Consider the following 27623-nt stretch of genomic DNA (forward strand, 5'->3'; position numbering starts at 1 on the left):
ACATCAGTTGCTTTAATACACATGACTTTTTAATTCACATGACTTGAGCATTACATAACTGGTAAATCATTGTAGCAACAATCATAGAATTTAGGATGTAAAACGAAAGATTGTGCATAATTTTTTTTAAATATCACTATTTTCCTTGATTTAATAAGACTTCCATTTTATTTTAATTGTATTTACTATAAAATAATATCAGAACATATAAGATAAATTAAACAAAAAAAAAAATCCAGCACATTGGCCACAAATGATTTCTTTTCCATCTGGATGAAAAGTTATACAAAATATTTCTTACTGAACAGTCTTATGGTCGTACATTTTGAAGCAAATTATCTACTTGGGATTTGAAACTAAGCAAAATCGGAAGAATATGCTTTATTGCATGCTCTGCAGGGAATCTACGGTTCAGTCAGGAGGAAACAGTCGCGTAAACACGCGATCAACGGTTGCGCGACGTCTTGCTGTGCCTCTTCAGGTACAGGAGCTGAGCCTGGCTCTCCAGCTCGGAGAGCTCCTTCACCACCGGCGCCATCTGCGTGACGTGGTTCTCGTACTGCGAGCCTGCAACACGCACACCCTCGTGGCACGGGAGCCTTCACCACTCCGCGGCACACCTACATGCACGGCACGTAGAGGAGCCAGGAATACTTCTGCCCATCACTAACATCGTTACCTTGCTACCTTTGCTCATTACTAGCTGAATGAAAAAAAAAATTTGCTGTCTGTAAAGTCGGTTTACGGACGATAGTTTAACGTGACAACGTCATAACAAAACATAGATGAAATGATTGCATACTTTTACCGATAAAATTGAATCATTTTTATTTTAATAATAAAAGAATAAATACTTGAAATTATACTAGTAATCAGATTTTTAAAATGCAAGAGTAATTAAACTTTATTGCCGAAATTGTTGTTGTAATAAGCAATGCAAACCACATTAACTGTTCACTTCACTTTTTAAACAGTCGACGAAACAGTTCACGTGTAGATGACTTGTAATTAATTTTAAAAACTGGCGTTTAGCTATAAAGTTTAAATATAATTATGAACAAGTTTTCATATTAATAAATAATAATCAAATATGTATCATCAATTATATGAATCACCATAATTTTTTAGTCAATTGTAACATAACCTATTATTACTGCACTCGCCGACAGCGTAACGGAACACAGCATAACGGAATAATGAAAGTAACGGGACACAGCGTAACGGAACAATGTGACAACGGGACACTTTTTTGTGTGTGCAGCCGGTGTTCATAGATTTATTAGATGTTGTCATGTCAAAAAATACGCAGTATTTGCAACCATGATAGCCAAAACGACATTTCGCAGTGAGATACTTATGAAAAATTTACTACCAGATTCCAATTTGCATAAATTCTAACAAGAATGTAAAGCATTTCATGATCACCTATTTATGCTACTTATGAATTTCATATTTTGTCGTTACAATTTTAAAGTTCACGAATGTAAGATGTATATTTCTTGTCATTAAACAATAACTATAAAACAATGCATACTGAAAGGTTTAAGCACTAATTTCAATAATTATTTGTCTACAAATATGTATTGTTACTGTCATTTCTACTCCAAGATCCGTGCTAGTTTAGTTAAATGTTTTCTATAGTGAGCTAGTGTAAATTATGTTGAGTTGTTTATTGTAAAATATATTATAACAGCGAATGTAGGCAAGCAATAACGTGTTTTTGTACTCATATTACTCCCGTTTTTTTTTTTTTAAATCCCATTCATTTCATTTTTTTAATTAACTTTTGATACCTAAACCTAAAATACATGTGCATTTGCTTTGCAAGCTTTTCTAAGAACCGAGACATTTTCTGTGGGTTATTAAATTTTCTAAACTGTTTTAACCAAAATGTTTTTTTCTCCATATCAATTTGTGAATCAGAGCAACAGTTGAATTGGCAAATTGGTAAAATTCTGTGCATCAGAACAGCTCTAGTTCCTAGTACTGACTAATTTTCCATTTTCCCTGAAAAAAATCTTTTTCGAATGTGATAAACCGATATCGGTATGCATTCACGATGCTTGCCCCTGCACTCGGTGAGGGGAATGTCAGGGTCACCACAAGGCAGCAGTGTCTCGGGAGCGCGCGGACGTCAACACTTTGCCTGCTTCAAGGGCGTGAATGAGGCAGTCGGGAGTGTTTCGAGACGGGTGTCGCAGCTCTGAGCCCAGGTGCTACTGAAGACGGCACAAAGAGAGAGGGCGAGGAAAGAACGAGGAATTGCTTGCCTACAGTTTCGGTGGACAGCACAAGTCAAAACCCTTTAATTTTATATCTTAAAAAACAGTCAACTTATACGCATACCTGCCAACCTATGAAAATCTGAATTAGGAAGATTATTAAACACAAATAAAATTACCAATTTCGACAAAAAAAATTACATATATGGCTACAATGCAGACTTGTACTGCTAAAATACAACTAAATTACACAAATCACCCACTATCAAATAAGCTATAGCTACATTAAAAAATATTTGTGTGTTACATTTTGACTGTGATACTTGAAGATCAGCACAATATTTCACACAAGAATACAACTCACAGAATATATCTTGGCTTCCGATAAGAATTTTGCCAGAAAACTAGTATCGTTGCTACCATCAGTTGCGACTGAAAACAGCCAACTTTTTAAGTACTGCTCTACTCCGGATTTTGCATCCGAAGCCATCTCTTTCATAATAGCAGAAGTTTTGGTACGCCCACATCCATATTTCTTGGCAATTTCCGAGTCTGGGAACATTTTTTTGACAAGCGCACCTGCATGATCTGCGGCCGCTAGAGGAATGTTATGCTCTATCAAAAACGAAGTAAATAAACACTCAGATCGCGTAATGTCTAGATCTGCACCCCCAGATTTAACAAAGAACCTTGAAAGTTTGTGATTATCTTCTTGGCATTTTACGTTGGATAAATGCTTCGCACGTTTGATGTGCACGCTGATGTCACTTTTACCACCATGCGATATGTTGATGTCCCATCTGCATATCTTACAAAATCCAAACCTTTCCCCTTTGTCAGAATTTAAAATGCATGGAAACTCTGCACTATATGTATCACGGAATGTCTGGTAATAATATTGTTTTTTCGTACTCATCTTTGAAAACATAATGCAGAAAGTTTGTGCTTCATAACCTGTCACAAACGCCTAAACGAGGCAACGGCAATAGCCCGTAACAAAGTAAACAAATTCGTAAACAGTTGTTTCACGTTGCACTCGTTGACCACAACGTATTTTGCCAGTTTAAATGTATTTGAAATTAAAATTTTAATACGTAATAGCAGCTCGTAAATTATAAATCAAAATCACATATCTTAAATAACCGTCAAACAAGCGACGACGTACTCTCTGTAGAACTGTGTAATGGAGAGAAAAAAACAATCAATAGTCATGAGCACAACACGCGATACATCGATCGACATGAATGTTGAATCGATTTGGAAGACACCGACTTTTTTTTACCGCGAAGCTATTTTAATTACAAAAATAGGAAGAATTCAGACAATTTCGGAAAATCGTAAAGAGCAGTTATAATTCGGAAGACTTCCGGAAAAATCGGAAAGGTTGGCAGGTATGTATACGTACTGCCAACTCATACGTTTACGGTTTACGTCAACTGGCTTTACCTAGTTGCTTTTTCTTCTGTCCATACACGACTTTCCCGTCAAACTCATCCATCGGGACCTTCAGGTCGGCGTCCACCTGCTGGATCGTGACGTTCAGGTGGTCTTCGATCTCCGCCAGGTACTGCCAACATTCGAAAATACATACTACCTTTAGAATCCGGGGAAACTGGATGCCTTTAACTACACACGACAAAAACCATTGGGTGACGATTCATTTTTAAATTTCTTTTTAGATTCTTAACAGCTAAATTCAGTTAATACATACAGAAAAACTCACTCTAGACATTAGTGCATAACAGTGGCGGATCCAGGATTTTGGTTTGGGAGGGGCTTGACCCAGCTGAGGCTAGGCTTTATCAAGGCAAACACTAAAACAATAGTGGACCCAGATGGTTTTGGAGGGGGCTTGAGCCCCCTAGCCCCCCCCTCTGTATCCGCTACTGCTGCATAATACAATCTCCTGCATAATACAATATGGATAAATTAGAAATGACCGTATGGATTCGAATACCCCTAGTTATTATTTGATTATAAAATATTTTCATAATACAGTAAAACCTCCATTAACGAATATTCTATTTAACGAAATACCCCATACAACGAAATAAAATTTTGGTCCCGTCGAACCGCTATAAGATCAATGCTGTTTTAACCTCTAAATACCGAATTTTATTTGTTCCGAAATAGTGAAATTCCCTTTACAACGAACTGCCGCTTTTGAAAAACACGCAAAAATAAACATCTCCTACAAGACATCCACTAATTTTTTTGCATTCACTGCTTAAAAATACGTGCGTATAACCTTAAAATAATAAGCAACATCGCGGAAGGCAATAAATATAGAAAGCATCATAGATAACACACGTCGTGTATACATGCCACACTTTGTTCAAAATGGCGGGTACAATTAGCGCTAGTGGCGGAAACCTCTCGTACCATCGCTCTGGCAAGACGAACAACTAGTGTATTTTGCGTTTCTATGGTTAAAGATGCGCACACGAAAATATTTTTAACTATCGTGTAGTACAATTTCCGTTTTTTCAGTTTTCACTGTTGTTTATTTATGTATTTCCAAACGTAGTTACGGAAATCAACACGTTACTACTGTAAAATGAATTCTAATCCTAAAAAGCGGCGACAGATTAACGTTAAAATAAAATTAGAAATTTTAAATGCAGTTGATGAAAGTGGAAAAAAAAGTGATATGGCTAAACGTTTCGACATCCCGGCGTCTACACTTTCGACCATATTATCCAACCGGGAACAGATTGAAAACAACGCTTCTCTGGTAGGGACAAATCGAAAACGTGTGAAAGTATGTAAAAATGATGATTTGGACAAGATACTTTTTGACTTGTTAATGGAGGCTAGGGCATCAAACATCAACAAAGGCATGCCAGGAAGCACTGGGGATGGGAATTGATAATTTCCAAGCATCAAATGGTTGGCCATTAAACAAGTGTATTCTATGTACTTTTTCATGTTTAATTCCTCATATCGTATTAAACAGTCAGAAAGACAGTTCTAGCCATTTATGTGAAGCTTTATGGTGACTAGAAATATATCGTGTGAAACCTCTATTTAACAAACCCCTTTACAACAAACACTACAAATTTTGGTCCCTTGAGATTTGTTAAATAGAGGTTTCACTGTAATTTGAATAAAAAAACAGTATTGGCGAATAGTTTATTGATGGCTATTGGCAGAAGCCTGCCGTGAACTGGGGGAGGAACTGGAACGCCGCTCACGTTGGGCTCGTTGTACCAGATGCAGCAGCCCTTTCTGTCCGTCAGGTTGGTGTTGAAGCACTTCTTGCCGCGCGAGGGGCACCACTGGCCGTGGTACCACACCTTCTCCGGCACCGTCGCCACCAGCGAGATGGCCAGCCCCATCCTCTCCGCGCGCCCCACCCGCCCGATGCGGTGCACGTAGTTCGACTTCTCGTCGGGCAGCGTCATGTTGATTACTGCGGCACACGCGACGCAGTGCAGCTGGCTGTCTGACACCCTCTTTTATCGCATAATCGTCCCACGCGCATAATCGTTGCACCTATATTTTAGGCCGTCAAAATTGGGATAAAAAAAAATTATGGCGTAAACGTCGCTTGTTGTTTTTGGTCCCGCTATTAGATGCCGAGCGCTTTGTGTAGGCATCTTTTCCGTATAAAACGACGTATTTTAAAGTAGAAATCTATTACTTATTCGGACCACTTACTTATTTAATTAACGGAAATACGAAGTTGTCCGACGTGTAAATTTTCTTTTTAAGACTTTTTTTAAACGTTACTTCCTTTATCTGATCGTCTGAGTCGCCGTGGTGTGTGTGTCTTTTCCGTACAAAACAATGTATTTTAAAGTTTAAATCTAATATTCATTCGGACATTACCACTTACTTATTTAATTAACGGAAATACAAAGTTGCCCGACGTGAAAATTTTCTTTTAAAGACGTTTTTAAACATTATTTCCTTTATCTGATCGCCTGCGTCGTCGCGGTGTACCGCTTATAAACATGTAGCCAGCACTAGTTGGCATCATTCGTGTTTGGTTATGTTGCTGTCCTTATAGAGCGCACGCACGTAGTCGAATATCGATATCTCGCCGATTGCATGCAACGCGCACTCTCTGTCGAGAGTTGAGTTAACTACATCTGATAGCCCGCATTCTTTTGTGGCAAGTATGTACTACGACGATAGTTACGCGTTAGTTCACGTCACAAGTCGCTTGCGTTCGGGTCACAGATTTGGTTTTTTAATTTAAAGTTGAAGAAAGGTCTTTGTTTAATGAATTATTAATATAAATTGTTTCGCGTGCTCTTGTATACTCCATCTTTTTAAAATAAATGCACTTTCCATGAACGGGTTGAGTTTTTATGAATAACTTTACCTAAAAATTTTTTTCTGCATAATCATCTCACCCCTACTTTTCAAACTTGATTTTACAATAAAATGTGTGACGATTATACGAGAAAACACGGTATTCACACAGGCCTACCACCTACACAAAGCGCTCTGAATCTAACAGCGGGACCAAAAACATCATGTGACATTTATGCAAGAATTTGTTTTCCAAATTTTGACGTCCTAAAATCACAGTGCTATGATTATGCAAGTGCGACTATTATGAGATAGCTATGGGCTGCATAAAAGAAAATAATTTAAAAAAATTGTTGCACCATCCGGTAGTCTAGTTTCTTTCACGTAAGATTATTTTTTATTTTTGTTTTACTCTGCAAATGATATCCTCCAGTCTTTCACGTGTCAAATCACCATGTCAGTTTTTGGTTGTGGCTTCTGTTTATTATTATGTATCACATTCCACAGGTACCTGCTACCCATACATCACATGGCAAACCCACTTCCTCAGTTCTCTAGTGCATAGTGTTCACAAATGGTATAAGTGATGCACTCTGTAGGCATGGCGTGGTTTTTCAACTAAGATGTGAAAAGTGCTCAACAATGGCAAATTACACAGTTTGTAAGCATTTCTGGAATTTGAGCCTCAATAGTGTTTCAAGAAGAAATTAGTCAAATTACATACTACACCACTAAATCATTAATAAACTAAATAACACAAAAACACATTCTTCACAAATTTTAAATAACCTCAGCATATTTCTAAAAAAAAAACAGGAGGAAGCAACAAGATGCACAAATATCTCTTGATCATTTGTGTAGGCACAACTTTAAGTACCATTAGTATGTGACTGTTATTTTTATTTTGATACCTATATCCTATATTACATCTGGGCAGTAAATAAAATTAAATACTATTTTAAGACTGGTCACAAACCAAGTAATTAAACTATTTCAACTATATTGCTCACGATAACGTAAGATATTTTTGACAAATAATTCAGCAAACATCCAGACTTCGAAAGTTGACAGGTTTTGCGACACAGATAACGACATCGGTTCCAAATATTTATTTAATTTACTCCGTGAGAACATTGAGCCATCATAAGCGTGAATCCTGGCCCGAACAGAGCGCACTCGAGACGGGACGAGACGAGACGGAGGGAGCACTCACTGAAGGGCAGCCCCGTGATGTCCAGCCCGCGGGCAGCCACGTCCGTGCAGATGAGGAACTTGGCCTCCTGCCGCTTGAACAGCTCCAGGTTGGCCTTCCTCTCCTGGGGCGGGCGGTCGCCGTGCAGGCACACGCAGCGGTACTGGTTGTTGCGGGCCTTCGCACCGCCACCTGCGCCACGGCACAGGAGCCACCACCGTGACCACCGACGGGTACAGCTGCGTGGTCTCAGCGAACGAGCCCTCAAGAGGCACTGTCGCGCCACAACCATAGCATCATCAACACACATTACAGTTCAAAAATTTTCGAATGAATAATACAATTCAAGATTAGCTGGAACTGAAAACTGTTTCACTGAATGATGCTATTCTATAAACCAATAAAAAACAGCTCTGCTTACTTTACACGCGACACTTCTAAAGGCAGATTCCAAGTCGTAACTGCAGTGTTATTTTGTCTGCTCTGTAAAATTTATTTTATAAATGACTTAATCAAATTTTTTTTCTAACTTTACAGAAGCAAGAATTTTTCGGTTTAAGTTCCAAGCTACTTGTAGTAAAACGCTTTTGTTTCCTCAAAAGAAACTTGCCCATCAGAAGCAGGAAGTTCTCGAGGTTGTCACAGTCCAGCTTGGTGCGGCAGAAGATGAGAGCACGGTCCATCTTGTGCTCGTTGATTGCGCGCACGCAATAGTCACCCTTCAGCAGCTTCACCGCCTCGGAGAGTGTCTCTGGGAACAACCATCACAACCCGCTCTAACCCCTCGTTCGCATTCCTGTACCAACTACCAACACCAGCAAGCATCGATTTATGAGACAATGTTGCCTTCCCGTGTGTGTTCCATGATAGCTTCATCATACAGAGTTGTAGGGCGAGAATTCTTCAATAGTTTATCAAAATTACAATACTAAATATTCTGAAACTGTTTACAGTTTTATCTAAGATACACATTTATTTACAGAAATCCTTTAAAAGTATTGTTTGTCCTTACAAACCATACAGTATAAACACATTTTTTTTACTAAATCAATTACAATTACTCGTTCATAAAAATCTATATTAATTTCTAAGAACAGAGAACCAGAACTCTTATCAATAACATTTAAAAAAGGGATGGGTCGATTCCATAATTTCCCTAGATTCCATGTTCAATTCAAATCTCATTCCCAATCTTAATATCTTCCTGAATTAAAATATTAGAAATTCAAGCAGAAGGTTAACTTAACAAATAGCACTTAAGTAGTGTAAATATGCGTACATTTTCTGTAAATTCAAGTATTGCGAAATACATGATTAAAACTGATCAAATTCCATGATTTTTTGTTATTGTGAAATTCTTCCCTCCTGCCATGAACTTTACAGTCCTGAATGTTGTGTTATAAATGATTTACGAACTTGAATCTTTAGTAAATAATGTTCACAGGCTTTCACGGCCATTGTCTGAAGTAGCTTGGCCTCTGGGTTGTAGCCGCGTCCTCGGCGAATAATTCACCGACGTCTCGGTCGACATTGCAGTCGTCATCATCAGGGAGCAGTTACCTACTGAGGTAGGTAACTGCTCCCTGATGATGGCGAATGCAATGTCGACCGAAACGTTGGTGAATTATTCGCCATTGAATCTTTAGTATTTTTAAGATTTGAGATTAACGGTAAAAGATTCTACGAGAAATATAGGAGGAAATGTAGTAAATTAAAATTTCAGCACTGACAAGTCCAAAGTTTACAAGGTCTATTTTTTCTTCACATCTATCCCATTACAATTCCCCAAGATATTGCACATTTGATACTGTAATTTTACAAATAAAATTACAATTAGTATTGCTTTTGGAAACTTAGTTAAACATTTAAAAAGTAAACTGTTTTAACATCACTTGATGTAAGTTTTTGGACCTATAAGAATGCTTAGCAATGGCGTATGTCCAAAAACTTACATCAAGTCATGCACTCCCATCCACAAATCTTTCAAAGATAATGTTTTAACATCAATAACTAATATTTCTCACCTCTCGTACCCCAATTTTATTTTTTATCCTCGACACACAGATTTGGTCACGAGAGGTTGATTTGAGATTCAGATGCTAGAAATAAGCAATGGGCACGTGAGCTTCCAGAGCGACCCAGGTCTCTGCACCACAATGACGGGATCGACAGAGGGAAGCGCGACCGGACCTGCTGTGTTGTTGCCCGGGCGCACGTTGTCCTCGGCGTGCACGCCGTCCGTCTGGATGTGGGGGCGTGACCGGTAGTTGTGCCAGCTGGTGTCCTTCTGGGGGTCCACCATCACCACCACGTGGTGCACCGTCTCGGGCACCGCATCCTCCCCCTTCAGGTCCACCCAGGTGGGGAAGTGCATCAGCCGCTCCTGCAGGCACACGCACACTGCTCTTTCCAGCTCTCTCTCTCTCTCTCGTTGGCTGGTCCGTGGTTCAAGTACACACACCCGTCTGCTGTCCACTTGCAAACAAGACCTCCTCACCAATCAAACATTCACTTCTTACTGTTTCCTACGCATTACCCACTCACATAGATAGTAAGTGCTACCTGTCACGAATTTCATATTTCGTTCAGATACTTGGCATTTTACAAACAGAAGAATTTATTGTTTGAAGCAACGGTAACACACACAATTTTTTCTTCATGGTGCGAATTATTTCAACAGTGAGTAATGTTTATTTTTAATTAATCATTATTAGAAAATAGTCTCTAACTCTCTCTCTCTCTCTGCCATTCTACCCCTTATGATATATTTGAATCGCCAAAGAAGTATCACTTCTAACAAACGTACTCAGTTACACGTGCTCTTTTTTACTTTAAAAATAAAAAAATTTATTGGGTTGAATGGTTCTTCAAAAATTTCTTTGTGTTTCCCATAGTAAATCCAGTTAAGAAGATTCTCAAGGTACTTAGATATTCAGGCTTATTAAGAAGGAAAACCTATTAAAAGGGTAAAAGTGAATGTATTAATTGATCAAGAGCTAAATGTTTTTAAAATATTACGTAGGAAATTTTCTTGAGTGGGATTATCTTAATAGGGTTTTACTGTATATTATTTTATTCCAAAATCTTGAGATCTATTTTCAGATTCGAGGCAGTTCTAAGAATTTAGTTCCAGATTCAGGTTTGACAATATTTGGATTCAACTAGGGATGGGATTTTCGAATCTTGGATTCGTCGAATATACCGAATCCTATGGATTCGAGGATTCGTAGGATCCGAGGTGGGATTCGAGGTGGGTTTTTAAGAGTTTTAGGTACTAACTGATAATTGTAGTGCTGGGCGAAGTTTGAAAATTTCGAACCGAACCGAACCCTTACGTTCGGTTCGGTTCGAAACCTCTTAAAATATATTCGAAAAACCGAAAGTTCGTTTAAAAAAAATTACGTTTTTCTAATTTTCTAACCCCCATTAGAGACCATTCACAAAACAGCTCAACAAAATTCTATTACTTGTAATATTCCGACTTTTATCGCATAATCGTCGCCTCAAAGTTTCAAGCTCAGACAAAATAAAATAAAAATTATTAATCGTCGCATAACTCGCATAGCATTTTTTCATATGGGCGCGCTTTGTTTTTTGATTACTTTAGAGAATTTTGTATGCATTTGTCGTACTACGTAATATAAACTATCGTACAAATGCCAAAGGTATTGTATATTATACCTTTAACTATAGTGCGTGTACGAGAAGTGTTGTAAAATCACCAAAAATTGCGTACCCCATACGTTAAACTAAAGCGCATGTACGAGAACTCTCGTATTTCGGCAAAACTAACGTGATCAAGTTAACACAAGACAAATGCGGTAGGAAATGATTACGTAAATTACGTATTTTAAATTACTGGGATGTATTTATTTTCTTTGGCCTTTTTGGTTATAACAGTCAGGTAATGAAAATATTAATTTAATCTTGTGTATTAAAAGTACTGGTCCAGTAAATTTTACAGTACGGTACTAATTTGACTAGCGTAGTCGCGGCAGCTTTCATTATTTCTCGTGTTTTCTTTTTTCCTACGCAAATTTTTTAAACCACACTTTTTACGTTACGTTTATAATATTATTGTTCTTGAGGTGATTTGCGATGAGCAGGCTAACGTCGTTTAAGTTTTCCAAATGGAGAAAAGATAATGACGACCCGGATGATCCAGAACCACCCCAAAAAAAACGTCTAAAGTTTCTTCTAACGAGCAGCATTCTTCCAAGAAAACAGCAACTGCAGTCAGCGGGTTTTGTAATGTAGATAGGTAACTTAATTCACATTCGCCTTTTTTTTGATGTCCTATTAAAAAGTTTTACTTATTAAAAATGTTAGGTTATGTCTACCACAAAAATATGTTATGTGGCCTTATGCTGAATGTTCGTCATCTTTATAATATTTTTTTTTAAACGAAGGTTATTGTACACTTAAAAAGGAATATAGTCTTTTTGAAATTTAGATGTAACTTCTTCACGATATAATGTTTTAATTTTACATATGGCTGGAGAATCTTTCTTTCTCACCACTCAGTTAAAGACCAAAATGCTGGAACTTCTTCATAAATTAAAAGTTGGTATATACAGCAAAACCCCTTATTTGCACTTTTCATGGGGACAAAGTAAAAAAGTGTAAAAAGCGGGAAAGTGTAAATAAAGGGAAAAGCATAAAAAGGAGTACAGTTTACCTTATTTAGAATTTTTTTCCTTTTGTTTAATAGCACATACTACAATGCAGGTACAAACACACTAACAACAAATTTTACTTTAGTATTTAATCAATTATTAATTTACCACATTTAATGAAAATAAAAAAAGAATGAAAGCCAAAATGTTTTTCTGATTACTTCCTAAAAAATAAATTTGAAATTTTCTTCTGCTTGCTTTTTTGGCTGTTCAAGGAGATTATTTGCCTCTCCAAATTATAAATACAGTTGCAACCGGCAGGGTTTATAACAAATACGGGCTACATACACATTGCTCACAGTAAAAAATTTTTTAAGAAAAGGCCGCAAATTGATGAATATTTACCGTCAATAGCGCGCCAAACGCGGAGAAAGGTCATTGTACTCGGTCAGCTGCTGTAACGACGCGGCGGCGCATGCGCACTCTATGCTCCGCCCAGACTCATGACGCCATCAGCCGCCAACCAATAGATGCGAGCTTAGCGGAAAAAAATATAAGCTCCACCTCCCGTGTACCAATTTTATCCAGTTCTAATACCAGTTTATTGGTATACGCACCAGTTTTCTCGCTGCCGTGACATGTTCAAGTTTACGTTTATCATGATGTCTTGATACCAATAATTAATTATTTACGATCCCCAGAAATAAATGGTTAGTTTAAAAAATATGGCGTCAACTGTACAATACTTCCCAAATTATAAAAGACGTATAAAACAGTTACCAAGACACCGCTCATTTTATCTTGTGAAGTTTATGTCTCGTACCAGTATTTCGGCTAAGTTGTGACATAAATACAGTATCAGAACTTACAAGCAGCCATGTTTGTACATTCATGAGTTTACGTTTTTCCCTCGTGCATTTTAGATTGTCTCCTGCTATAATTACTCGTACTTTTACACGCCTAGGCTTAAATTATTACATGTTTAGAAATAAAAGCAACTTTTCATGTTATAAAATATGTATATTTTGCTATTTAAAATGTTCATTGCCTACTAGCTCCACGGTATTTTCTGGTTGTTTATGGTTGTTCGTGACGTAAATAGCGGGATTGATTCGATTTTTGAGACGTAATTCGCGTGAAAGTATTGTATTGGACTATATGGGAACCAAACGGGACCTGAAGAATATAGTGCAAATAACGGGAAAACGTAAATAACGGTAACGTAAATAAGGGGTTTCGCTGTATATAAGCTAAGCTATATAAGGTTTTAATTTTACATATGGCTTGAGAACCTTTCTTTCTCACCACTCAGTTAGACCAAAATGCTGCTCATCGGTTCATTTTAATTCAAAACAATTATTTCTGTATGAGGTTCAGTTCGGCTCGGTTCGAAACCAGAGAACTGAGGTTCGTCCAGCTCTAGAAAATTGTATACCTAAACTATATTATAAAGGTAACGGAAATGGCACAAACATAAGATAAACTACGCTGCATTTGGTCAATTAGCATAACTACTCTATCATTTCCAACCTTCAATAATATAACATTGCAGAAAAAAACGTAACTTTTTTTAAATGGTGTCTGTTATACAAACGTATTTTATTGAAAACATAGGAAGGATTAATTTAACAGAGAATTAGACAGATGCAAACTTACGTGTGTGGTTTTTGAGGTTATTTGTCTCTATTTTATATCAGGTGTATACACTATACACTTATTTTATAATTTTATTAATACACATGTGATTTTTTTTAATACATAGGCCTATTTAATTTTTTAAAATAAATGTGGGATTTTTTTTTAATAACATGTGGTGAAGGTTAGTGTGGGACTGGGATTCGAGATTCGATGACAAACACTGAGGATTCGAACAAGGATTCGGATTCGACCAAAATGTGGATTCGTCCCATCCCTAGATTCAACCCATCACTAGTTACAACTACAAGTATGTTTTACGAATAATGTTCGCGCTTTCATGGCCGTTGTCAGAAGTAGCTTGGCTTCTGGGTTGTAGCCGTGTCCTTGGCGAATAATTCACCAGGTAACTAACTGCTACCCGATGACGGCGACAGCAATGTCGTCCGAAATGTCTGTGAATTATTCGCCAATGACGCGGCTACAACCCAGAAGCCAAGCTACCATGTTTTACAAAGTGAAAAAAATATGCATTGTTAACAAAAAACACCCCAAAATATTCATGATAAATTTGCGTGTCACGACGGGAGCTCACCGCCATCTTCTTGACCTCGAAGGCGTGCAGCGTGGCCGAGCACACGATCATCTGCAGGCGGCGGCCGTCGCAGGTGATCTTGGGTATCTGGCGGTGCATGCGCTCGATGAGCTCCGTGTAGCCCTGCTTGAGCAGGCCGTCCGCCTCGTCCAGCACGAAGAAGCGGCACTGCGTGAGGGAGAGGTGCCCCGCCGACATGAGGTCCTCCATGCGTCCCGGCGTGCCCACCACGATGTCCACCTGCCCACCACACCGCCCCCCAGTGTCTTTATCATTGCATCTGGAGATATAAGCATCAGCATCAAGACCACATCAACCCCTCAGGGGTTACGTCAGACGACTAACAGCAGCCCGCCAATCTTCAGTGCTGAGCTATCGCTGTCACCATCACGCCACCCTCGAGTTACGACAAGGGACTCACCCCGGTGTTCAGCGCACTGATCTGGTCCTTGATGTTGACGCCACCAATCACCAGCAGGTCCTTGACCCGCGGGTTGTCCAGGTGCTTCTTGAACTTGAGGATCTGGTTGTAGGTCTGCTCGGCCAGCTCTCGAGACGGCTGCAGGCGACCAGACATCAGCGTACACAGCACTTCCACGACGACGCAGCCATGCCTTGATGAACCAACTACAGCACACTCCCGACTATCCACGGAATTAAGTGGCAGGGCCACAGCGGATGGTGAAAATCGCGGATAATCCGCAAAAGAGCCGAAAATGGGAAACAAAAAAGGAAAAAATTAATTTCAACTTAAAAATCTAAACATTTATGAACAGTAAAAGTTACAATTAACAGTAAACATTTTTAAATGATGCTAAAATGTTAATATTTTACTGAATAATTAACACACAATACATTTCACTGCTAGTGTGTGGTACTCTTGCTCTCGTTTGCTGGCCATCTGTAGATGTTTTCCTCCTATGGTACCGACAGAGGTGGGAATCCATACACTGGTAGCGATAACTGTGTTCCTGTTATTACATGTAGTGCCCACCACTTAAGTCTATGACTGTTGGTGGGCATGTGACAAATACCAAATAAATAAATAAAAAAATTTCAGTAATGTAAACATTAAAGTGCTCAACCATACCACTAGAAACAAAGTGCGACAGAGACACAAATAGCAACGCATGCCAGCTTACTGCGCGAGTTCCGAGAAGGCCTGTGGCGTTTTACTGTATACTGCACACAATACACTCGTCAGTAGAGTTCAAATCTGCTCACTTGTAATAAAATACAGATTTACATATGTGCTGTATTTTATCGTAGCATGCGCGGATGATTCGCCCGCGGATAATGGGGAGTTTACTGTACTAATTTTAAACTTGGGATCTTGCTTGAAAATAAAAAATGAATTCAGTGAAAGGCTTAAATCATTTGGGACCATGGCCATGATGATTTGGCGATTTTGCCGGGAATATCATAGAAAGGTTAACACATTAATATTTCATTGCATAATATTACATACTACAATAACACAATATTTAAAACAATTCAAAATAGGCTGCTATGTAAAAAAGAAAAAAATACAGATGAGCATCTTAATTCTTTAAAAAAAAAAAAATTAAAGCAGCCATGAAACGTAAAATGCAATTTGAACAGCTGAACTGTAGGCTGCTGAATTAAAGACATTTAACCATGGTTTAAACCATTGTGGTTTAATTCAGCCAACCATGATTATGAATGAGCATTTGTGTGATTTTTTTTACTACTGTTATATACTTGGTAAATATCTGTAGAGGAAATAAAAAAATGAAACACACAATGCAAGAGCACTATCAGAATAAATTTACAGATAAATTCCTTAACTAAAAGTGATGAAACGAAAATGAAATGTCCAACATGGTATATAATAACCAAGCCTTAAGCGTAAAATTTAATTAGCAAAAATTTTTTGGTTAATTCCTGATAGCACCAATTAGAGAAAAGCCAATAAAGAGCTACTTTCAATTAGGGCTGTTTGGGATCCTGAAATTGGGGAAATTTTCCAATCATTGAAGTTTTTTTGCTGTCTGACTGGGAAAAAAATTCTGCAAATGTTCAGGATTTTTTTAGGATTATTTATGTGTAGGGCTTTTATTTTTTGCTACATACAGAGAGAAAGTTAAATTTACAGAAAACTATCAAAAATAAATACAGATTTTTCATGGTTATTCAGGAACATTACTAAACAACCTCATGCATTATCAGCTAACCACATTTTACAGAAATGAGAGTTAAAAAATATTAGAACTGTCAGAAAATAAACAAGGCATGCTTAAGTAGGGATTAATAACATATGTAGTCCTTTTTAACCACACAAGTATTAGTGTTTTGAATTTCAGAATTTCCCTTATTCAAATATTTTGTTTTAGATCTTTTTTCCTCAAATATTAATCTTTCAAATTTTGAGGATTTGATGGTATTTTGAGTATTTGAATAAATGAGTGGCCCACCCCTAGTTTTTGAATTCTATGTTTTCATTCAAATAAAGCAGTATCGGCTGAGTGCTCCCAGTTAGTCGCGGAGACAGTAAAGTAAACTGAATCAACCACACCAAAATTTATCAAAGTAAGAAATGAAAATTAAGTCATATATAAATGTTTTTATTTGTTTTACCGGGAAATGACTTTGATGCTGTCATGGTTTTTCAATACAGAGCCCTGTAGCCGTGGAGACAGAAAGTAAACTGTTTAAGGGATTGCTTTTGTTTTGGTAACCCAGCCCTCTTCTTAGCGTGAACTCTTGTATATAGAACTGTGCTGTGAGTTGACTTTGTTGGCACTTGTACTGGACCAAGTGATAAGACACAGTTTAAATCACCCGCGCCCCAGCTTTTTACAGTTAGCACCATGTTTGGAACACTGCAAGGGTTGGCGTCCCACAAACCGTGAGTGGCATCGCTGCAGTGAGAAACAAAAAAACAGTCCGTTTTCATCTGCTTTATGGCGGTAGGTCGCAATGGTGCGGGCTGATGCTATCGTGTAATTTATGTTGCATCGTCGGTTAAAACCATCTCGATACAGTCCACACATGTTTGTCATCAATAACACGCCGTATACGTGAAACAGGAAAGGTGTTAGAGATCCAGCTATGTCCAGAGGCTGAGGCTACCCATCCCAGTATACCCCTGCCTCACTCAGCTGACCAGACAGTTGGCTGCGTCCTGAGCTCTTAGACGAAGTCGTGGAGACATAGACTGTCACAGGGGTTGCCCCCCCTTTTCTTTCGTAACCCAGCGCTCTTAGCCGATAGGCCCTACCGCCCTGGGGCCCCCATGGGCATGGATGCGGATACGCCGCATACGCAACTGGGAAGAGCGTTAGAGCTTTTAGCTATACACAGAGGCTGAGGCTACCCATCCCAGCTTATGTACCACCTCCGGCCCCCTACAGCTAGAGGTCAGCGCCCTCACCTCGATGATGATGGCCTGGGGAGCGTTGGAGCGGAGCTTGCCCGGCGTCGCGCCGCCCCCGTCCGCCCCCACGTCGTTGTTCTTCACCAGCTCCTTGGGCGCCTCGCAGAGCGGCAGGTAGCCGTCCCCGGGCGGGTGCTTGAAGGGCTGGGCCCCGAAGTTGAACAACATCTCCGCGTTCTATCCAGAACAAACAACGTTGGAGTTTCCAGAATAGCTACAGTTCATCCTGCATTCAGAACCCTTAGTAAGTAAACACCCAACTCTACAAGAGCACACATAAATAACCAGTAAACGAGTCCACAATGTTAGCAAAAAAAAAAAAAATTGTCAACAATAATTATCCTTCTAAAGGTCTCCAATAATGATTTAACTTTAAAAAATTTTACTGGACAAAAAGTAAAGACAGCCTATCATTATACATTCTATCAATCAAGTGAGAAGCCCTTTTATTTTTAAATATGCTATAAATAACAAAAGTTTTGAAAGCTTATCCATCCAAGATTATTTTTTCTTTAATGCTCTCTTTTAACCTCAGTGTTTGTTTTTATTATTTTTTGATAAGTCAGACTTTTATGAATAAATATTTAGAAAATAAGATTATAAAATCATATTTGTATGAAAGAAACTTGACTTCTTGCCAGTGACCATTACGGCAATACGTACGACAAAAAGTTTAGTTATGTATATTTTTCCAGACACTTTACACATAGCAGATATCAAGTAACATATCTGGCAGCAAAATTTGCTACAGAAAACTCAACTCATTGTGAAGTATATGAAAGTCTACAGAAAACACATCACAAACAACTGCACGAGAACTCGAATCACCCACGATGGCGGGTTAGCAAAAGGAAGTTATTACCTTGAGCACGACGGAAGGAAAGAACGTGGACGACCGGACTTGCTGAGGAATGCTGAAGGCTACTCCCAGGTCCACGCCGTTCTTCGAAAACTTTATCGTGCCGCTGTCGAGGTCCAGGTAGCAGCCGATCACGTCGTGCATCCCGAACGCCTCTCCGTAGCTGTCGAACTGCTTGTTGTTGGACTTCTTGCCCGTGCCGCCGAAGCCAAACCCGAAGCGGTCCGTGCCAAGATCCAAACTCGCCTGGAACCACCCCGAGTGATCAGGTTCCGGCCTGAACACCCTACTTCCACATTCCCTACCAACACACACTTGGGTGCTGAGTTGTTGCTAAGCTTTAAACACAAGCAACAGCAGTAAATCATTAATGGGACTAACCATTTATGTAAGTTGGGTTTAAGGACTCTATTTAAATATGCCAAACAACATAATTATGTTTACATAAATAAATTCATCACACAGCTAGTTTGGTTAGGATGATAAATTGTACAGCAAAATTATACAAATCAAAACAAAATTCTGAGATTTATCATTTATTACGTACAAAGCCATATTTTTTCTAATGTGAACACATTATATAGCGTTGGCATTTTGCCATTTTTTTTTTAAGCGTTAATAATTGTATAAACCTGAAGTGACAATATTTTTCTCTTACAATTATTTACTTGCTCACGAATTCTCAGCAATTCAACAAAGGGAGGACCGAAACAAAGAGGCATAAATAACCAATGTTCCAACGTAGAAAGGAAATTTAAATTTATTAAGTTAAAAAAAAATCAAGTTTGGTGTTCAAGTTGTATGAAATACTATCTCAGTAATTTTAGTTTTAACACTTTGAACTTACAAAAAAAAAAAATTGGTTGTCTGTAAAGTCGGTTTACAGACGATAGTTTAACATGACTTCATAACAAAACATTGATGAAATGATTGCATACTTTTATGAATAAAATTGAATCATTTTTATTTTAATAATAAAAAAATAAATACTTGAAATTATACTAGTAATCAGATTTTTAAAATGCAAGAATAATTAACCTTTATAGCCGAAATTGTTGTTGTAATAAGCAATGAAAACCACATTAACTTTTCACTCACTTTATAAACAGTCGACGAAACAGTTCACCCCGTGTAGATGACTTATAATTAACTTTAAAAACTGGCGTTTAGCTTTAAAGTTTAAATATAATTATGACATGTTTTCATATAAATAAAGTGTAATCAATTATATGAATCACCATAATTTTCTAGTCAGTTGTAACATAACCTATTATTACTGCACTCGCTGACAGTGTAACAGGACACAGTGTAACGGAATAATGTGCGTAACGGGACACTTTTTCGTGAGTGCAGCCGGCGTTCATAGATTTATTAGACGTTGTCAATTAAAAAAAAAAATGGCAGATCAACCACAAAAATTAATCAAAGCAATTATAATTAATGTTATGTATAAATGTTTCCGCTTGTGTCGCCGGGAAATGACCCACCTGCGCAGTGGACCAGCCCACGCGGCACAGGCCCTCGTCGGTGACGGTGGCCTCGTAGAAGTACCTGCCCCTCCCCTGCACGCCCTTGGTGGCGCGGCAGCCGTGCCACTCCTTCTGCTCGCGCGACTGGCAGCGCAGCCCGTCGGGGGTCACCGCCAGCGCCGGCCCGCGGTCGAAGAAGCTCAGCGTCCAGTGCGGGGCTGGGGGCACGGGCAAGCACCGTCGCTCCTGCCCGCCACACGCTTCACTTTACAGATCCGTGAAACCAGGGGCGCAACAACAGGGGGGGCAAGGGTATTTTGCCCCCCCTCTGAAACCTTGAAGTGAAGGCAAATGGGGGCAAAGAAAGTTCTGTGTACTCAATTTTTAGATAATAAAACTGCTTAAATAGCACCATTTTCCACCTTGAAATACAAATTTTCCCGGGGGAGGACCCCCGGACCCCCCCCCCCCCCCCCCTACAATAGGGGGGATCGATGATTCTTTATAAAAAGGTATATTGCCCCTCCTTTGGAAATTTAGTTGTTGCACCCCTGCGTGAAACTGCTGAAACTTTTCCCCTTCACGAGAACATTCGCGAAAATTACACTTCCCACCGTTAGATAGGTTTTCAAGTCCCAACAACATAACTTCCCTTACTTCACCCTTGGCTTTTGATAAAAAGTCCTTTTTTAGCCTACAAATACTTCTTTTATTAAATGTGTTAAAAATTCCTTAAATCTGCTTCAGTTTCGCCAACTACAAGCCTTCAGTATTCTGCTGATGTCATATTTCCCGCCATCTTGAAAATCTCAAATGATAACTCTAAACTGTGGACATACCTATGCCACAATTTGAGTAATTTCATATATTTATGATGGTGATGTGTCAGTTATAGGTTCTGCACAGTTCTCGGTAAATTAACCCGTATCGATAACAGCTTAAACATTTCCCGGTGTAAATACGATTTACTTCCAGGTAAAATGCAGTTGTATGCTGCCAGCGACCAACACGCAACCACCATTCTCTAACTTCACTTTAAGTCCATGAATAGATGCTATCAGCACCCTGTGTGACTTATAAATAAGTCTACAAACTTGCCGGTGACAGCAAGCAGTCTTCCCTTCCCTTCCCTCACCCCCCTTGCACAAGACCGTAGGTAGTTGCTACCACTTTTGCAGCCCTACATCACTTATAACTAGGGACCGGAAAAATTCGCGGGTTCAATGACCTGCAGGATGAATTCCATAGTTATACGTAAACTCGGTAAAATGTCACCCACTCATTGGCTGCTGTCTTGTGAGACGTCCCAACGTAGCAGCCTGGAATTCTATAAGGCTTTGGTCGGGTGTTTCTCATTGGCCCAGAGTCATCCAGGTGAGTTGTGAGCCAATAGCAGAGGCAGCACTGAGGTATAACTATTTGTATTTTAGCCTATGGCGAAATGAATTTGCGAATTTTTCCGGTCTCTACTTATAACTCAACCCACATATGACGAGTTACACACTCTTTTAACACCTCTGTCAATCGGGGGTTACGTCCCTTGACCTTTATAGTACATGCATAACTTGCAATGGCTTTGGTGTGTTGCTACTGCTGTATTATATTACCTATTTATTTGTTATTATTGATATAATCTCTAGTGGAAGATAATTATTAACGTTTTTCTCAAGCAATTTTTTATTGGTGCATATAAATTAAATACTGAACCAGCAAAAAAAAAGTTGCCAATATGTAGCTCTAGATATTTCTGCACCACAGGATGTGTGTCGGTACATTGCTACTCCTGCCATCTAGTGAGATGTGTGAAAACTATGTAAAGATGAAATTCACTCATTTTAATGACAAAATTTGTTTCATAACAACACCATAATATTTTCCCTCTACCTATGATGCTATGAGATATGAAAAATTCTGTTCCATAACTAGCCCCATACTAACATTTTCAACGGGAGTCCGAAAATATAACCCTGATATTGTGCGACAACAATGGCTCCAGTTTCAAGTTTTAGTGGTGTCATATGTAATCAAGGGGTTAAATTCGATAAAACAGATTGTGATTTGTGTTTGTTTGTATGAGATACCATTTTCAAATTTTCTACTTATTTTAACTTTTAGTTCTTGCAAGCCTTCGAGGATGTTATATGAGAGCATATATATGTTATATAGCATTAACACTTCTTTCCTTGCCACTACACTAGATTTTGCATATATGTTAACGATAATTATTTTCCTAATTTTAAAATGACTGGTGTTTGCAACATATAAACGGTTTGAAGTAGATTGGCTTCTGGGTTGTAGCCGTGTTCTCGGCGGATAATTCACCGACGTTTCGGTCGACATTGCAGTCGCCATCATCACGGAGCAGTTACCTACTGTAGGTAACTGCTCCTCCCTGGTGATGGCGACTGCAATGTAGACCGAAACGTCGGTGAATTATTCGCCGAGAACACGGCTACAACCCAGAAGCCAAGCTACTTCAGACAATGGCCGTGAAAGGCTGCGAACATGATATTAGCTGTTTGTCGAAGCGCAGGAACGGTACGGTCACGCGACGCAAGCGAGTGACTGACTGCCACTCACACGTCTTCGGCACGACCTTGGAGCCGCCGCCCTTGCCGGCCTCCAAGTCCTTGAGCGTCTCCCACACAATCTGGATGATGGGCAGGCAGAAGGCCCCCGTCTTGCCGCTGCCCGTCTCGGCGGCCATGAGCACGTCGCCCCCGCCCAGGATCAGCGGGATGGCCTCCGCCTGCACGTCCGTGGGCAGCCTGCAACAAGCCACGGCTGCCAACCCCGACAGTCTCCCGTACTCCTGGGCAACGTCTAGGTTATTACAACTTGTAAGCGGACCATCCTTCTTTTAATAGTAAAAAAAGGGGGGGTTTGTCTGTAAAGTCGGTTTACGGACGATAATTTTACGTGATAACGTCATAGGAAAACATTGATGAAAAAATTGCATACTTTTTAATTTTCAAATATTATTTACAGTTTTTGCAAATTTAATTTTTAATAATTTGTTTTAAATATAATCACGAACGATTAGTTTAAAAAGCCCGCCTTAACCTGTTTGATATTATAGAAGATTTTCTCGCACGGTGGTTGGCCGGTTCTTGCACGCTCGGCTCAGGCGGAACGTGACAATTTTTCGTGTGTGCAGCCGGCGTTCGTCGATTTATTTAGACGTTATCACGTCAAAATTGATCGTACAACAGTTTCAAGGTCCTATCACACAATAAAATTACTCTGGCTGAACGTCAGTTTCGTCCAATCTATGTTCACTTCAAATGGCTTGAGACGAGACAATATTAAGATGTTTGTCAGTCTCCTGAAGAGAAGTCTTGCACCAGAACAGTAAAGTCTTGAACTAAATCAAAATCACTCAATACCCAAATAAGCACATTGTAAAAAAATTGTCAGCAATATATAAATACAATTTCATTCGTTATGAATGCTTCACAAACTGAAGATTGGTCTGATAAATTATAGAAGTATATTTTCCATTAAAAAATGGTATGTTATTTATCTTCATATTAATAATTACTGTATGATTATATTAATATGTGCAAACATACATATCTATTATTTATAGTATTATCTTAACATGCAATGCACATTTTACAAGTAAAATATAATTTCAATGTCATACCGAGTTTTTGAATTTAAATTATTGCAATGGAATACCTACAATTTACTTTTATATAAAGTTATAATTCATTACATGTGGAGCTTCTAAAGACATGTGTAATATGTGTAAAAAGGATTCTGATTGGCTGAAACTATTCAAAGTTAAAGAATATTTAAAGCATACTATAAATTAAAATATTTGATTAAAATATTTTTAGGTCTCAGTGACGTCACTTGCTATAACATATTCTTGTACAAATGAACTTTGAAGCAATATTCAAAAATAAAAAATCTGAATGTGTTGAGAGGATTTCCCTACATGTATATTCGATATTCACTCTCCTAGATTTGAGTAAGTGAAAAATATATTTTATTTGCTAATTTCTAATGTTTCAGTTTGTATTTGAATCAACTGGAATAGTGAGCTACTGTAACACTAGTTACAGAAGCAAACTAGGCTACATAACGATACTACACAGAAAGACTCACATCCACTCCATTTCATCCACAGCTTTGGCAATTTCTGGCAAAACGCCCATTTCTGAAAGTTGAAAATTGTCATTAGCAGAAATCTACGAAGGTTCACACAAATAATGCAAGCACACACATGAAGGACTACATACATATATTTGTGGCATAGCCTTAACATAGTAATCTAAAAGACAAAACTCTTGAATACCAACTGAAACAGTAAAAACACAATTTTCTCCCAGGAATAACTGCCTTTATGGATCCAGTACCTACCATCGGTCGGCGTTGAAACTCCTCATGTGCAATCAATTTAATTTACTTATAGTTTACAAAAATTTATTTCAAAGATTTTTGTGACTGCAAATACATAATTTTTTAAAAAATTTACACGAGCTTTGCCATAATTATCTTTACAAATTAATTAAATCATTATAATAATAATAAATGTTTACCTACAAGTTAACGTTCGTAAGACAGAAATATGTATGTTAATGAGGTAAGCCCAGCATCTGTTACAAGGTATGGCTTATAACATAGATTTGTTTAAATCAAAACCAATTCAGCAAAAATTGGTCCACATTAAAACAGAGGATGAAACGGTAATTGTTCCTTATTGCATATACAGTTTATATCAAAGTTTTATAATAAATATCTTCAAAATAAAAAAAACTGGTAATGTACAGTTGCAAATCACAAACATATTCAACTACTTACTTAATTTTAATTTTTTACATTAAAATACAATTGGATAAGTTACAAAGTATGATTTCTCACAGGAACAATATTCAGCAAAGTTTCATACATATTTTCAAAATAAAATATATTTTGGTAATTATGCAGTTTTGCATCACAAAACATTCAATTTCTTTCTTGATTTTAATATTTTATGTAACAAATGGAGATGCAAAAAGGATTAATTACAGAATGAACAATAACAACCGTTGTATCAGTGGTTGAACAAATAGAGAAGTCTGAAATTCCGCAAATACACCACAAAACTAAGCCTTCTATCTTGCACCCTTTTTGCTTGACCTCTTTCCCCTCATGATTGTTCCATGCCCAACCAGACCTCACTAAGAAAGAGTGTCACCCTCTTTCTGTCATCTAAGCCCTTTGGAGCTTCCACCCATGGTCTCTCCTTACCTGTAAACCCCTGTTTACCAGCTCGCTGCAAACTCCCTCCTCTATGACCAACCTACACAGCTTTACCAGCCTTCCTACATACCTCCTACCTGCAGTGTGTCTCACCGCAGGTCTACGACCTTCACGGATGGCCTTTTTTCCCCTCCTCGCCCCTAAAACTTGTTCTCCAGTCCTCTAGATCCTTAAACTCCAACTACTCCAAGATAATGTCCTGTTCAGGAGCACTCCACCATCCCTATAACTCTTTCCTTGCAAAAATACATAATTGCTGATATTCTATTCTGCCCAGCACTCTAACCTTTCCAATTTCCCTTACAAATGCCTCCTCCTCCCAGAACTTCAAACAACACACATCACTCACTAGTAGTTTGTGTCTGTGACTGACTGGGACCTCAGAACGCCTCCCTGCGGGATCTCAGACATGCATGTATGTTGGGAAGGAAAATAACTAAATTGAACTAAAGTCCCATTGACACTGAAACCATTCAAAATAATTAACGGTGACCAGATGAGGCCTGTTCAACGTCAACGTAGAAATGTAAAAATAGAAACGATAAGATGAAATCCACCTTAGTTTACGTGATCATGCTCCATTTCCGTATCATTATAGAACGGGCCTAATAAGTACACTTCCGTGTCCACGGTGGTGTATTTATAATTACTCTGATCCGTGATTTACGTATTCGTATACAGGAGAATGCTTGCCACCGGGCACTTCTGTACCCAATTGCAGCTATAATAATAATAATAATAATAATAATAATAATAATAATAATAATAATAATAATAATAATAATAATCCACATCCGCTTGTTTCCTTGGAAAACGTACCAAATGGAGCAGTGAAAATAATAGAAAATTAGCGAAAAGGAGCGGGGCGAGTACCCAAGAAAACCCACTTTATGGAAACGTAAGCTACGTTCCCCACTTACGAAAAGTCCGGGTTTGCCATGCCGGGAGTATAATCCGAATCAACTTTTGATATAGGTTACACAAAAAGTTGTCAAAAGAAAATCATGTGTAAGCAGTAGACATATTACTCACAATAGTGTATAAATTTAAAAATAACTGTTTACCTTCAAACGCTGTCATTTTAAAATATGCGTTGAAGTTCACACGTTACGAGATAAACCCAAAGCGTCGTTGCTTTAAAAAATATAACAATTACTGCATAATATAAAGAAATTAAGCCGGGCGACAGCCATAGAAAAGTCAGTTACAAAGGGACCACGCACAATCGTTGAAGAAATGTTTTTTTAATGTACTTTTAGAGCTGTAGCAAACCGTATGTATTCGTTACTGAGTAACGGGTGCGGCATCTAGTAACGAGTAACGAAACGTTACACACGAATGCATTTCGTTACTCGCATCTTTCGTATGTTTCACGCATGCGCGCGCGTATTCGTTACAAAGAACGATGTTTGTTTATTAATAAAAGTATGATTTGGAAATTCGTCGTCCAAGTTTTTTACTGTTTATTAAAGGTATTGTGTGTGTAGACAAAGTTTTAGATTCGAACAGAAACAACGTAAGAAAGTATTTTTTACAAATTATAAATATGTATGTTTTTGTTTTTTATAATCGCGTATTTTCACGTTTTATGTTCTTATCTTAAAATATATATTATAATAAAGCCGCTCTAATGAGAGTTAATTGTTTCTTGGTTAACAAAAGCTGTTAATTATCAAATATTTTTAATTGTTTATATTCTATTTATTTTTATTTACGCGACGTCATACTGTACGCGTACGAAATACGACTCGATTCGATGCTGTTACATAACATAGCATGTGCCATGTCATGCGGTATCAGAAGTAACGAGTAACGATACGAAAGTAACGAGTAACGATACGAAAGTAACGAGTACTAATTGTTATAGTAACGAATACATACGGGTACACATTTTTTCGTTACTTTTACACCTCTAGTACTTTAGCATAACAAAAATACTTCTCATAGAAACAAAAACGTGTTTCAGCCAGAGATAAGTAAATTGACCAGATGGAACATAAACTGTCACTGCGGCCACTGGCATTAATTAAAGTGCCCGTGACTATGATCAAGTCAGATTTGAAGAAATCCCACTAAAACAGTTCACAGGGAGACAATATGTTAATAAATTTACAGTCGCCAACTTGAT

The 27623-nt window shown here is 38.3% G+C and overlaps 1 protein-coding gene across 1 annotated transcript; it reads right to left on the reverse strand.

Annotated features, from left to right (window-relative positions):
- Window positions 1-26998, reverse strand: LOC134528492 (ATP-dependent RNA helicase Ddx1). The gene is made up of 14 exons (XM_063362149.1): window positions 26560-26998; window positions 24359-24410; window positions 22826-23013; window positions 20264-20463; window positions 18780-19022; window positions 17915-18094; window positions 14942-15079; window positions 14521-14760; window positions 9865-10057; window positions 8285-8425; window positions 7696-7866; window positions 5417-5634; window positions 3669-3789; window positions 1-567 (listed from the first exon to the last, which is right to left on the reverse strand). Exons 1-14 carry the CDS (start codon window positions 26573-26575, stop codon window positions 446-448), a joined length of 2223 nt encoding a protein of 740 aa, XP_063218219.1. The 5' UTR covers window positions 26576-26998; the 3' UTR covers window positions 1-445.
- Window positions 26999-27623: the final 625 nt, after the last annotated feature.

The sequence above is a fragment of the Bacillus rossius genome, chromosome 1 (assembly GCF_032445375.1).
Source record: "Bacillus rossius redtenbacheri isolate Brsri chromosome 1, Brsri_v3, whole genome shotgun sequence".
Classification (NCBI taxonomy): domain Eukaryota; kingdom Metazoa; phylum Arthropoda; class Insecta; order Phasmatodea; family Bacillidae; genus Bacillus; species Bacillus rossius.